Source organism: Fukomys damarensis, unplaced genomic scaffold (assembly GCF_012274545.1).
Source record: "Fukomys damarensis isolate Sample0158 unplaced genomic scaffold, DMR_v1.0_HiC HiC_scaffold_27, whole genome shotgun sequence".
Lineage (NCBI taxonomy): Eukaryota > Metazoa > Chordata > Mammalia > Rodentia > Bathyergidae > Fukomys > Fukomys damarensis.
The window spans coordinates 2,256,060-2,270,987 of record NW_022900939.1 but is presented as its reverse complement, the minus strand read 5'-3'; the positions used below and the strand labels follow the sequence as shown (position 1 = coordinate 2,270,987).

Here is a 14,928-nt window from a genome sequence, read left to right as displayed (position 1 = left end):
TCAAAGTCCTGCCTGCCTGCCCTGATCTCACAGGAAATAGTGGTGACTGCTTGATTGGCAGCTTCCAAGGTTCGTAAGCATTTTCATGCTGACCCAGGCATCGCAGGGACTCAGCAAAGAGCAGTGCTCCCCACTGTGGAAGCCTGTGGTGAGCCAGTGACCAGCCACTCAACACCAGAGAGGGAGGCTACGTCATGTACAAAGCATACACATGGTACAGTCGTAGGTATCCCAGCTGGGCAGCGCTGCTGCGCTTACCGTGACAAGGCCCTTGCAGCCCTAACGGATTACCGACGCCGTCACCGGTGCACTTACAATACCCTGCCGATGAGTTATGATCCACACAGATCCGACCGTCAGGTATTTGTTCAACGGAGATATCCTCCCGGCTTTAACACCTGATGCAGGGGCTGGGGATGGAGCTCAGTGGTGCCACTCCTGCCCTGTAAGCCCAAGGTCCTGAGTTCCATCTCCCTTCCCTCAAAAAAACTCTGTAATACCCAATGCTATCATGGAAAAGTATTGAGTACAAACTAGATAAATAGAATCGGGTCACATTTGGACACAGGTATGGAAACTTCTTTCCTCCTCCCCCTTGATCTCTGACGGAGGCCCCTGCATTTCTTTCATTGTTTATTTTCCATGCAGCAATTTCAAGTGAGATACAAAGCCTTTAAAGTTGGCCTCTTCTACCTCTCTCACTTCTATTATCATTACTTTCCATTTCATTTCACCTCACACTTATTGCTTTGCTTCTTTCACCACGAAATACAAACTTTACCTCTTTGTCACACCCCCTCAACGGCAGCCAGGAAAACGTTTGGCATTTTTAGATTTCAAACACTCCTTGTATTCCCACTGTACTTTGTGCAGCTTACGTAAGGTTCTTATCTGTAATTTTAAAAAAGAACCAACATAGCTCGCTTAGGGGCTAAGCACTCTTACGTCCTTTCCGTGTGTTAACCCTAGGTCTCCTGAGCAGCCCTCTGAGGGAGGCAATTTTATAATCTGGGCTCAGTGAGGAGGGAACTGAGTCCCAGAGACATGAAGAGCTTGGCCGAGCTCGCCCAGTGCAGAGAACTGGAGTGTGGGTCCGGAGCTGTGCCGCTCACTGCCTCACGGCCTCTCGACAGGTGAGGAGCTCACACCGGAAGTTCTCAATTCTTGATGGTGCTTCGATGAGTTATCTTCACTTGCATTGCCCTGGGAACCTCGCTTCAAGGTCTGAAGTCATCAGGTCTAAGGATTTCCAGTGTTCTGCGCAGAAACAATGAAGATGAGAAACGGGACAGAAAATTCTAAAGGTGGGGCGTGGAACAGTCCCTCTGTGAAAACCTCATCTCCAACCACTTCTTGCCCTTAAGTCAAGCTCTTCTTTGTACTTCCTAATTTAATTCACTTGCCATGAAGTGCATTCTCTGTTGGCATAGTTCCTGTGGGTTTTAACACACAAGGGCCTGTAGGTTCTTGTTTTCAGGATACAGAACAGCATAGACATCTAGAGAACCCTTCCCTTCCCCTAGTCCCTGCCCACCCCGTCCTCTTTTCCATCAGGTTGTTGTGGGGTTTTCCTTACCTTTTCATGGCATCTTGCTCTTTCATTTTACCTTCCAAGCCCTCCTTTCTCCTCATACTATCCAAATGTCTCAGTTCCCCGAGGATGTGGTCTTCAGGCTCCTTCGCCTGGCACTGTACTCAGCTTCAGCTTCTACTCCTCTCCCAGTCACCGCACGACTGTGGCATCTCACCCCATGCTCCCTCATGAGCACACATCTGCAAGTCCAGCTGCCAGACACAGCCCTCTTACACCAGCATGTTAAACTCTGAGCTACATCTCCTGACTCCAACCCCTTCTTCGCGGTTCAGATCCGCTGTCCGGACCCCGACTTCTCCCGGACTAGGGTTCCCGGAACGCTGCTCGCCACCCCTGTCTGAGTGCTCGTGTCAGTACGTCTGTGGGCTCTGGCTCTCCTACGTGGGACCTTCCTTTCCAGTCTTTCATTTCTTTCCATTCTCTTTTCCATCCTCCATCAGTGACATTATCATGGTAGCTAACATCTGTGTAGGGTTTGATCTGTAGGGCCTGGCTAAAAATGGGAATAAGATGTCATATTTGACCCCTGCCTTCCTCCTCAGGTGGGCACCGCAATCATCTCAGTGTTACAGTGACAACACCAGACTTCCTAGGTGTGCAGGGTTCCCAGGCCAGGCAGTGACGGTTGGGCCATGAGTGTCTGGCTTCCATGCCTGGGATGGAGCCACAGGACGCAGCTGAGTGTCACCTAGGTCCTGCACTGCCCAGGGCCCTAAGCCAATTCGGTCCTCCAGCTTCCCTGGGGACAACGTGTGAGAAGATACAAAGATGTGAAAAGCCCCAGGTGAGGCAAGCAGGGCAGTGTGCCAATGTACAAGACAGAGAAGCCCCTCGGTCTTCCAGGGCGCCGGCGCCTGCTGCGATGGCGGTGCTCTCTCTGCCTGGATGCGCCAGGCCCTGTCCTTGCTGGAGCCGAAGGGACAGCGGTGGTCTGACTCGTCTGTCAGTCTCTCGTGAGCCCTGTTCCTTTCCTGTGCTAACCCGCTGGCCTCCTGGCTCAGGATGAGAATAGTCACAGGGATCAGTGAGCATGGAAGAACAGGTCTCTTCCAGGTCATGTGGGCATCGGAGAGGCCCTGGACGGGAAGTGTCATGAAGAGCAAGCAGGAATGGGGCCGTTTGTACTTAGGGGGGCTTAGGGCAGAGTCGGCAGGGTGGACAGGCCTGGAGTCAGTCTCACACCCCAGGGTGCTGGGGAGTCTGGCTTCCTTGAGGAAGTAGCCACGTGGCCAAAATAATGCACAGGGGGAGAAGGTGTCCCTGGTGCCAGCCAGCGGCCACACGCGAGATGACGGGGCAGCTAAGGGAGGGGCGGGACAGCGTGGGGAGTGGGTGTGGGAGCAGCACCTTCACTCTAGGAGTCCTGGTCCGCTCCTCACCCCTGGAGAGGAGACTGAGCCCACCCGGCCTTTCCACAGTTCCCCCGTCCTCTTCCAGGGCTGCCATCTGCCTGGGCCATTCTCCTCCTCTTGGGGTCATTATCTGGGTGCATATTTCTGGACCAAAATGAATTAAATACAATGTGATTGTCAGAGTATGTTAGAAATATGAAACAGAACACAATAACGTTTTCCAGCCTGAAATCCCTCATTTAGATTCTGTCTATGCAATTTGTCAACTCTGTATTCATGCATTATTGTTACTTGGTAAGTGGTTTCCTGTCGCGCGCACCTCGCCAGCAAGGAGCACGCAACACTCAGGATTCTTCTGATGCACGCTTTATTGGAGTTTCTTCTACAATCTTCAATGGCGGAAAGACCCCGAGCCGGATGCAAGCCTGCCTTTATATCCACCCGGGCGTCGTAGCCTGTTTCTATTGGTCAATGCCAGCCTGCATCATTCTGACGAGCCAAGCGCCTCATCTGCGCATGCGCAAACCACTGTCACCGGCGGACTCAAACCCGGAATTCATGTAGGGCATGAAGAACCCGGAAATAATGGCGCGTGACAGTTTCCTTTACTTGCAATTTATGTATACAGAGGTGAAATTTTTCACTTTCCTTTTGCACACGTGCTCAACAGAGGTGGAAGAAAGCTGCCTTCCATTTTCTTTAATCGCTCATACTAAAAACAACTCTTCTCTGTATACTCACTATGACAGATAGAAGCTTCTGAGTTTTTTGTGATGTCTCTGTTGGTGATTTTTGCTGTTTCAGGGGCCCCATTCACAACATGAAAATTATTCCTAGTGTTCCTAATGAAAAGGCTAGGATATGCTTCACAGAAAAATACATATGTTGAATAAGCTTTGTTCAGACACGAGTCATTGCACAGTTGGCTGTGAGTACAATGTTAATGAGTCAACTACATACATTGTTTTTTAAGAGAAGCATACATAAAATACATTGTGTGGCTGATAATCATGTTGTAACCAGAGTCTAACAGAAATTTAGCCCTGTGTTACCCTTAAGAACTGTGACTCGATATTCTCCTCTAATTCAGAGTTTTCAGAAACCATGTAGATCCTGACAAATAGGACTGGATGATGAATGGAACTGAATTGCAAATTCAAATATAGACGTGATCATCACAGGTATTGAAATCCATGTTACTTTACCACTTATTAAACGATTTCTAAAGCATTAGCTCAAGTCCTGCTCGGCAGGCAGAGAAGACACTGTTATCCCTGTTTTCTGTGCAAGGAAGGATAACTGAGTTGCTGCCCAAATTTCTGATACTTGGGGAAAGATTGGGTCTCGAGTCATGAAATACAGTTGATTAACTGAGCTACCTCACCAAGCCAAGACATCGCTGTGTCCACAACTGCATTTAAAGTACATCCCTCCCTGGACCACTTGGGAAATATTACAAGCATTTCAGAATACTACAGCGGCAAGAAATATGTTTTCCCAATTTTCTTTTGTCCTACCTCTGAAGACTGTGAGGTCGATCACATCCACTCCTCTCCACCCCTCTCCAATTCCCACTCCCTCGTGCTCCTCTGATGGTAGCTCTCTCTGAAATGGAATCATGGGCTGAAAGTGACTGTCTTGCACTGCACTGTGCCCCCAAAGATTTGTCCCAGTCCTGACCGTGGACACATGATGGACCCTGCCTGGGTAAAGGCAGATGTGATTAAACTAAGTGTCTGTGAGTGAGATCATCTTGGATTAACCAGGTGGCTCCAAATCCAATAACAGGTGGCTTCCAAGGAGAAGACCCTCGGAAGGCAGAGATCAAAGTGATAAATCTACAGGTGCTCCTTGGTCTACAGTGGGCTTACATCTCTATTGTAAAAGGGAAACACGGCGAGCCAGAATGCACTTCACATACATAACCTGCCGAACGTCATGGTTTAGCTTGGCTTGCTCCAGCGTCTCAGAACATTTACATTAGTCCAGAGCTGGGCAAAATCATATGCCCGGAAGTGCGTTTCATGATTAGGTGTTGAGTATCTCGAATGATTTATTGAGCACGTGCACTGTAGAGTGCAATCTTTGTTCTGTGCACTGATGATTATGTGGTTAACCAGGAGAAATTAAAGGTACCACATATTGCTAACCTGGGGGGAAAAATCAAAATCCAGAACTTGAAGTACAGCTTCTGCTAGACACACATGTTCCCCACCATCATGAAGTTAGAAAGAATCAGAAGTCACACCACCTTCAGCAGGGACACGTGTACAGGCTAAGGACTAGCAGCAGTTCTCAGAAACAAGAGCAAGGTATGGAACAGCTGTAGCCCCAAAACCTCCAGCAGGAACTGATCCTGTCAACACCTTGATTATACGTTTCTGGACCCCCGAACTCCTCTGTAAGAGACAAGGGGCCTGTTGTCAAAGCCACCAAATTTGTGATAATTTGTTCCAAGCTTGGTGGCCTAAAATGACACAAACATCCTCTCATAGTCCCGACAGGACAGAAAGGTGTGATGTGAGGGTGGGGTTAGCAGGGCTGCGCTCCCTGCCCACACTTTCTAGGCTGCTCCTGGTCTCTGGTATCTGCCTGCATCCCATGGCTGGAAGCCACAGCCTGCCAGGCTCTGGCCCATGGTCAGCCTGCCCACCTGCTCTTCTTCCTGCATGAAACCCCTCCTGCCTCTCTCATGAGGCCATGCAGAGCCCATCAGATGACCCAGCACAGCCCTCTCTCCTCAGTTCCCTTGACTTAGTCAAAGCTGCCGAGTCATCATAGGTTCTGGGATGGGGACATGGACCACTATTTGGAGACCACTGTTTGCTTGCTGCACCTACCATGGTGATGGTGCCTGGGAAAAGCACCTTCAAGATTCAGGGACCAGGTGCTCTGTTTTTATTTAGTTTCTATTGCTTAAACTGCCTTTAACTCGTTGTTTTCTGTTAATGCTTATAAATGGGAGTCATAAAGCAAAATTCAAATAGGAAATCAAGTAGTTTGATGAAAAAGCTAAATAAGCAAAGCATTTGGGTTTTTATTCTCACTTCATGCATAAGTGACTTCCGGGTAAAATAGTTTTCTATGCGTTTCCTTCTCAAGCACTGTTGTCTTTCGCTTTTCACTGTATTCTTGGAATGAAAAACAAACTAGGTGTTAAATCTGACTCCAGCAAGAGCATTGCTGTGCTGAGTGTTTTTCCCACCTGCTCACTCCGGGTTCGAATGCTCAGGGCCACACCCCAGTGTGACAGTGTTAAGAGGGGGACTTTGGGTGACACCAGTTCATCAGGGTGGTAAGGCCCTCGTGTATGGCATTGGTGCCCATGTACAAGAAGCCCTGGGAGCTGCTCAAGTGGTACCTCTGCCCCACGAGGACACAGCTAAGAGGAGGGAGTAGGTCCTCACCAGACACCTTCATCTTGGACTTCTTGGCCTCTAGAAATGTGAGGGTTTTTTTTTTTTTCAGACATTGAGCCCAGGAGCATTCATCCACTGAAATGCATCCTCAGTACTCTTTAGAAAACTTCTATTTTAGGGGCTGACGTTGTAACTCAGTGGCGCCACACCTGCCTGGCAAATGCAAGGTCCTGAGGTGTGGGGAGGAGGAATATTTAGTTTGAGACAGGATCTCACTAACTTTCCTGGACTGACCTGGAGCTTGGGATCCACTTGTGTCCTGAGCAGCTGGGATTCCAGGCCTGCACCTCCGAGCCTAGCTTGAGGAATCGACTTCTGCTGTATCTAAGCTACCAGACCATTGCATCGTGTTATAGCAAGCCAAGCAGGCCAGGGTGACAAATGTCCCACACCCCGCAGGCTGGCTAACTCATGCTACACAGTGCTTTTATACTAGAAGAAGGGTAATATCCGCATGAGACAGGTTCCAGCGTATCAGAAGATTCCCTTGGCTCACAGCAAATTCTATCACCAAGTGAGGGGGGCAGAGGGAGGCGGGAGCGGCAGTGAAAGGCCCCTGCGGTCCAGCCTGCTGAGGAGTCTAAGTGTGCCAAAGAGCGCCTAGGCTTCCTCGATCTTTTTCGTGTTTCTCTCTTCCCTCAGGCAGGAGCAGAGAGGGGCATTCTCAGGACAATGGGGAAAGCGAGCTGACTGGTTACTGACTGTGATCGCGGTGTCCTCGAGTAAGATCTTGCTCTCTGACACCCAGCCCTGGGTGCTTCACAGCACTGGAAACGAACCCGCCCTCCGAACCGGACATTAGTGAGTGTAGCCCGAACCCTCCCCTCTCCCCCTCGGGACCTCAGCTACTACTGGAAAAGATGAGTAGAGCGAGGACTCCCGGAGGGGCCTAGGAGCTGGCACAGCTGTGCCCCTGCGCGGGGACCTCAGGGAGGGAAGGGCTCGGACCTGGGGCTCCGCCGGATTCGGGCAGACAGTGGGCAGAGTCCCTGAAGGGGGGACAGGGGCACCGGGGGAGGGAGCGCAGGGCAGAGAGGGGCCTCTTCCTGGGCCGGCGAGGAGGCTGGCGGCCAGGTTTCCTGTCTCTGCCTTCCTCTCGCCCTGGCTACGTTTCCGACCTCCCTGAACCCTCGGGGCTTCCGAGCAGGCGTGACTGTGATAGCTTCCATTTTCGTTGTCTCCAACAGAGAGAAAAGCAGCAAAGTTCAGTGCTTAGGGTTCAGGCAAGATTTTCTGTGGGGAAGGAAAGCAAAGGCAGCTCACGGGGGCGGGGGGCCCTTGGTGGATCCCGGGTGCCCTTTGGGGCGATGCGTCGTGTGAAGGGCTCCTCCCGCTGAGCCTGCTTCGTGGCCCTCAAACCCACTTCCCGACTCCTCCGGGCCTACTGGAGAATCGGAGGAGAGGGCGAAAGCTCCGCTGTGGGCAGACGCTGAAAGGCTAACAGCGCCCGCAGCCATTTCCAGCTCGACGTCGCCATCTGCCGGACCCAGCAGCAAGTACAACCCTGCCAACCAGGGCCCCGAACCTCTGGGTCAACTGATGGCGGACAGAGCAGCCGCTCAGGTCAGGCACCCTTTGGGGGTGGTTTAATGGAAGCCCATTGACAAAGGACGTGTCCAAAAGGCCTTGGCGGTTAAATGCAGATGGAATATTTGAGAGCTCAGCCACTGCGGTCTTGGCGTCATTGGTTTTACAAGAAAAAGTGGCAGCTGCCTTTCTGGAGGAAATGATCACTAATTGCTTCGTGATCAGTTGAATTTCACCAAAGAGACCAGGGGCCTGGCGCCCCTGTATTGCAGATGGCAGGAGACAAATCCACTGGAGGGTCAGAGCCCCCTAAATCAGGGCAATGGAATATCCCTTCCAAAGGTAAATCGTTGACTCTCACGTACTCTGCTCAGAAGAAGGCAGCGCACTGCACAGAGGGGCTCTTCCGGCTCTGAAGACAGAGTGATCCCTGACCAGGAACCCTTTCTCGCCTGTGTGCAGTGAACGCGTTGGGTTGATGGCCTTGAACCTGCTTGGATGTAAAGTCCTGGCAAATGAGCCAAGCTATGGTAAAAACAGCACAGCTACTAAGACCACGAGACTTGGCTACTCCTGTGGTGCTAGAAGTGTGAGATGGGGGAAAGACACCACCGGAAGGAGCCAGGCATGATGGCACGTGTGTGTAATCCCAGTGCTCCGGGAGGCTGAGGCAGGAGGATTCGAGCCCAGGCTGAGCAACATAGCAGTTTAGCAAGACCCCCACCATAAAATTGTAAACATGTAATTAAAAGACAGGGATGCAGCTTGGTGCAAAGGCTCTGGCTTCAGTAGTCAGCCCACTGAGCCGAGATTCCGCAGCAGAGGAGGATCACACGCCTTTCACAGCAGCTCCTTGTACGCTGTTTGCCCTGGCACAGGACATCCAGCGGAGACACCGAAGGACCGCGTGTGGATTGCACTTTGGAGGGAGTCAGCGGGCAAAGCAGGCCTCGTGGGAGGTAGAAGGGCAACACTCAGCGCGGAGCAGGAGCAGAATGGGAGCGCCCAAGCCAGACGCGTGAGGAGCGGTGAGCAGGCCCGGAGACAACTGCGCCTGAATCCGTGGGTTACACGGAGAAGAGGGACTAAGGCTGCAAATGATTCAGTGTGGCAAGCGACCGGCTGCTCTAAGGTGGCGCGGTCATCTTGAGTATCCGGGTGGGTAAGTACAGGCAGACAGCCCTTTCCACCAGGGGTTCAGAGGGAGATGCCAAGAGGGAGAGAGGCACGGAGTTGCAGGATTGCTGCTGGAACACGCAGGGAACACGCTTCCCTCCAGGTCTGGAAGGGAACTTGAGTCCTCGAGTGTCCTGACTGGACCCACTGAGGCTTGGGCCAGGCTTCCGGGCTTCCTTGGACCTGGGAAACAGAGCAGAGGCCCTGCGGGCCCTGCTTCCCTTCACTCCAGCAACTCAGTAGGGAGCTGGTGCCTCCCATCTCTTCTTCCTGTTTCCCCGAGCCGGGCTGTGCAGGGTAAGAAGACCTGATCCCTACGGGGGGCTGCTTCTGCCAAGGGACAGAGGAGGAGACCACTGAACTCCAAGCTGGACTCTGCCTGTCACTCCGAGGACGGCGTGCAGGTGCCAGCAGGCGAGAGGAGGGGTGACAGCTGGGCTGGGGGGAACCGAGCCAGCTCAGCAGAGGAGGGGGCTGCTGGGACCACGAGGGGAGGAATGCATGTCCCAGCCAGTGGAGCACGGGCCCCTCTTGCACGCCCTTGCCCAATTTTTATAGCAAATTGGCAATTGCATTGATTCCACTCTGAGGAGAGCATAGCAGACAGGGGCTCAGACCCTCCAGAAGTGAAGCCTTGAGCCTCCCACCAGGAAAGACCTAATTTCAGGATAAACACTAAATGAGGATGGGGGGATGCGATGAACGTCAGAGAGGAGAAGGGTAAGAACTCTAGCTACTGTAATACAAACAGCACGGCACTGACAAAGAAACAGACCCAAGGATCGGTGGAATAGATTAGAAGATGCAGAAACAGCTCCTGACACACTCAGCTACCTCATCTTTGACAAAGAAGCCAACCGTCCTCAGTGGAGGAAACATAGCCTCTTCAATAAACTATGTTGGAAAAACAATTTCAACCTGCCAAAGATTAAAACTAGTCCCCTATCTTTCACCATACAATAAACAACAATCCAAGTAGATTAAAGATATAAATATTAAAACAGAAACACTAACCTTGCTGGAAGATAAATTATGCAGAACTCTCAAAGACATTGGCATAGGAAAAGACTTTATGAACAAATCCTCAGTAGCACGGGAACTAGCACAGAGAATCAACAACTGGGTCCTCATGTTATTCAAAAGCTTCTGTGTTGCAAGAGAAATCATCAAGAGAGCTAAGACACAACATACAATGTGGGGAAATAATTTTTCCCAGCTGTTCCTCAGACAAAGGTCTACTATCTAGAATACATGAAGAACTCAAAAAAATCAGACCCCCAAATATAAAGACCCAATTCCAAGATGGGCATCTGAAATGAACAGATAGTTCTCAGACAAACAAGTAAAAGCAGCAAATAAATATATGAAAAAATTTTCAATATCACTAGTCATTCAAGAGATGCAGATGTTGTGGGAGAAGTTCAAGCCTGGCTGGGCCAGGTGCGCTGCACTCCTGTCTCCTGAGCTAACTCAGAGACCTTGCTAAGGCTGAGCTAACTCGCATAAGTGCATAGATGCTGGGTCCAACAGGCTACACCTCTGCACCTAGTCCATGACTCCTTTGCCTAATCCAGGAAAAAATCACTCCACCGTGCCTCCAATAAGATATCACCAAATGTTAAATGCTCCTCCCATGCTTTTCCCCCATAGTTGTCCCTGTTTAAGCCTGCGCATTTCCTGAATAAGGTGGAAGCCCTCCAGAAACCTCCCAGAGTCTGCTTGGTCATTCCGCGCCTTGCCCCTCCCCATCCAAGTTCCTGGGCCTTGTTCTGCAAGCGGGCTCGTGGATGATAAGAGAAACCAACTCTGAGATTCTATCTCACCCCAGAAAGAATGGCTGCTATCATGAAATCAACCCATAACAAATGTTGGCGGGGTTGTGGGGAGAAAGGAACCCTTCTCCATTGATGGGAGTGCAGACTGGTGCAGCCACTGTGGAAATCATTATGGAGATACCTCAAAGAGCTGAGACTAGAGGTTCCATTTGACCCAGCTATTCCCCTGCTGGGTATCTTCCCAAAAGAATTAAAAGAATCATATCACAGTGATATATGCGCACACCCACGTTCTTAGTGGCACAGTTCGTAATAGCTAAAAATTGGAAACAGCCCAATTGCCCACCAACTGGAGACTGGATAAAGAAAATGTGTTTCTTCTATAAAATGGAGTACTTCTCAGCCATAAAGAATGAGAAACTAACCAAGATATGTCATGTAAAGGTACAAGATCCCAATGGTAAATGTAACTGTATTGTTTGCCTTAAATGTACCAATAAACTTAATGGGAAAAATTTTTTTAAAAGAATGAGAAACTATAGACATTTATAGCTAAACGGATGCACATTTATAGCTAAATGGATGCTATATTCTTAAGTGAAATAAATAGGACACACACATGTGTAAATACTGAATAGTTTCTCTGGTGTGAAAAACTAAAAGTGTAAATAAGATTCAAATAGTATAATTGATAGTGTGAAATAGGAAGAAAAGGTCTAAAGGAGTAGGGGAAGTGGGAAGGGTGGTGAAGGAAGGAAGGGAAAGGAAAAAATATGAGAAATGGAAAAACATGGAAACAAAGTCTTTGTAAATAGGGAAGGGTGCAGGGGGTGAAGGGAGGGCAGGGGAGTGGGGAAAAGTAAGAACCAAGGTACATTATATAAAGATGCAAGACCCCAGTGATGAACATAACTGTACTGTATACCTAAAAAGTATCAATAAACTTAATGGGGTAGGGAGAGAATTGTGCCATGGGTCTTTGCACTCTGTCTCCTCCTCTGAGTTTTCCCTGGGAATCCAAGCAGCACACGAGAGAGGGCTGAGATCCAGGCCAGGTTCTGCTTCAATGAAAGATACTTTACCCCTCTGGAGATGCGGTCAGGGCTGGCCCTTCCAGAGACTGCCTTGGTGACCCACATCACACCCATCCCATGATGGAGCAACCGACCACTCTCACTGGATAACTCGTGAAAGACTCACAGAACTCAGAAAATCATTGTATTTGTGGCTGTAGCTTACATAACAAGGTTACAGATTACTATCAGCCATAAAGAAGGGTAAGGGTGAGACATCTCTAATGGGACGCACCTTGAGACCATACCCTTAAGTGAAATAAATCGGACACACGTGTAAATATCACATTGTCTCTCTGGTGTGAGAAACCGAAAGTGTAAATAAGGACTGAAATATAGGATAGATCTTGGGAAATGGGAAGAAAATGTCCAAATGAGACAGGGAACAAGGGAGAGTGGAGAGAGGAAGGAAAGAAGAGATAAGAAAAACAAAAAAGGATAGAAGAAAAATGAAACAAAGCTTTTGTAAGTAAAGAGGGGAAGAGGGGTTCAAGGAAGCGGAGAGTAACAGGAAGAAAAGAAGGACCAAGATATATCAGGTACCAGTACAAGTGTTACAGCTATGTATATCTAAAATGTACTAATAAAATAAAAAGAGAAAACAATTTTGAAAGATTAAATAAGCAAACAGGTGGGAATTATTTCAGATGCGCAAAGTCAGCTTAACACTCAAAGACTCTATTGATGTAATCTGTCACAGCAGCAGGCTAACGAGGAAAGATTGTGTGATCAATTGTGTGTGATTATGTGATCAGCAGACTCAGAAAGAAGCACTTGACAAAATTTAACATTGTTTATAAAAACTCTCGGGAAACTAGGCATAGAGGAGAATTTTCGTGCACTGACAAGGAACAGTCACAAAAAACCTCCAGCTAATGGGATCGTGGTTAAAGCCAGTTACATTCCCGCTAAGATCAGATACAAGGCAAGATGCTTGTTCTCACCACTCTGTTCAACATCGCAATAAAATCCTAGCTCGTGTAAAGCAGCAGAAAGAAAAATGAATAAGACGCAGGAATTGAGAAAGAAGAAATACTTTATTTGCTGCTGACATGATTGTCCATGATCTGCATAAAAGATTTCAAAGAATCCACAACAATGGCAAATCCTCCTGGAATGAATACCTGACTGTCTAGATCACTTCTGCCACTATAACAAAATGCAGTACTTTAGACTGGGTTATTTCTGAACGGCAAGAATATTATTGCTCCAAGTTCTGGCGTCTGGGAAGCCCAGACTGAGACATTGATTTCACAGTTTTGTTCTGATCCACACAACATGAATGAATCTTTAGAGCATTTGCTCAGCAGAAAAACCTAATTCCAAAAGACTAAGTGTTTGATTTCATTTACAGGACAAAATCATAGATATGGAGAAGGGATTAGCAGTTGCGAAGGTCAAGGACAGAATGAGAGAGAGGAGGGAGTGAATTGAATGTGGCTTTAAAAATACAACACAAGGACCAGGGTGTGGTGGCGCAAGCCTGTAATCCCAGCACTAGGGAGGCTGAGGCAGGAGGATCCCTGCAAGTTCGAGACCAGCCTGGGCTACATAGTGAGCTCCAGGTCAGTCTCAATTACATAATGAGACCCTGACTCAAAAAACAAACAACAACAACAAAAAAACAACACAAGGTATCCTGTGGTGGTGGGAGTGTGTGTTGTACAGAACACGCATATTGTATTGATAAAGAAGAAAAATTGTAACTATTCTGTATCTTGTGCCAGTGTGAGTAGTGATACAGTTGCTATAGCTTCGTAAGTGTGGTTTTAAGAGATGTCACCATTAGGTTGCATGGGAAAAGCGGGTGCACAAGTCTCTCTGCCTTATTTCTCACAACTGCATGTAAATGTACAATTACTTCCTAATAAAATAGATAATATACAAACGGCAGCGAGCTCCCGCCTGGCTCTTTCTCTGAGGTCACACTTACTTGGAAACCAAGCTCAGGGCTGCAGGAAGGACAGCCAGTAATGTGAAGGCCACTCCGGCTCCCCGAGTCCACAGCCAAGTCCGCCCCAGCCCCACACTGTCTCCTGAGCCCAGTCCGGCTGTCCACTGAAGCCATTCCCAAACCGCAGATTCCGGTGCGGAATAAACATCTGTGGCTGTCTTTAGCCACTCACTTCAAAGCGGCTTATTTCATAGTAATCTGGGAAACGAAAGTGACTTTTGTTCACAGACATTTTTTGCTGAAATTTGGTGTTAAGTAAGGGTGACTTTTGCTGAAGTGTCTTCAGACCGTGCCTCTGAACAGTGCAAGACCGCTTCGTTCCAGTTATTCTCCGTTAGTGTTAGGCTTAGCATGGCCAAATTACAAATCGAGCGTGTCATTTGGGTGAAGATTCTCTGTCTCGTAGGGTGTAAGAGGCGATTTGACAGACGGTCTGCACATTAGCATGGAAGGTCAGATTTTTAGGTGTTTATGACACAGATGATTTGAAATTAGGATTGTCTTGGAAGATCTAAGAAATGTATGTAAATGTGTTATTATTGATTTATAATTATGTTATTATTGCTAAGCGGGTCATTATGAACTATAAACTAGATGGCTTCTGAAAGTCCACGTGAGCGGCACCTTGAGCCGCCCATACCCTAAGTACAAGTCGATTTCTTTCTGATTGACATTCATCTTTTTCACCCTTCCGCGTCTTCAAAGCACAAAAAAGATCGCACGCTATCATGAAAAAAATAATTGTTTCACAGAGTCAAAGTCCCACTGCCTAGCACACAACTGAAGTTCTTCCTGCATGCTCTCGTGTTGACAGTGCGTTCAGGATCCACGTGCAGTTGCAGCTTCTGGGAAACAAAATCCGGGTCCGGACAAGATCAAGGCGACGCGCTGATTTGAGCATCCCCTTTGTCAGACACCTCCGTGGGCTGTGATCACAGGGTAAGCCCGGCTCGTGTGCGCAGTGGCCGTGGAAATGCTGCAGGATCCTCTCTGGTGCTGCGGACGGCCGGGGAGACCGCCGGGCTCCTGCGCTCCCTTGGCTCGCGCCTCGTTCCTCG

The 14,928-nt window shown here is 48.8% G+C and overlaps 1 protein-coding gene across 1 annotated transcript in view; it reads left to right on the top strand.

Moving 5' to 3' along the window:
- Positions 1-1,044: 1,044 nt before the first annotated feature.
- The window catches only part of Dtx4 (deltex E3 ubiquitin ligase 4), a 37,288-nt gene continuing 23,404 nt past the window's right edge, over positions 1,045-14,928 (top strand). The window contains exons 1-6 of the mRNA XM_033756599.1: positions 1,045-1,133; positions 7,008-7,087; positions 7,756-7,928; positions 8,165-8,234; positions 8,771-8,954; positions 14,809-14,920. Of these exons, the coding sequence (XP_033612490.1) occupies positions 1,045-1,133; positions 7,008-7,087; positions 7,756-7,928; positions 8,165-8,234; positions 8,771-8,954; positions 14,809-14,920 (708 nt within the window). The remainder of the gene's footprint in view (positions 1,134-7,007; positions 7,088-7,755; positions 7,929-8,164; positions 8,235-8,770; positions 8,955-14,808; positions 14,921-14,928) is intronic.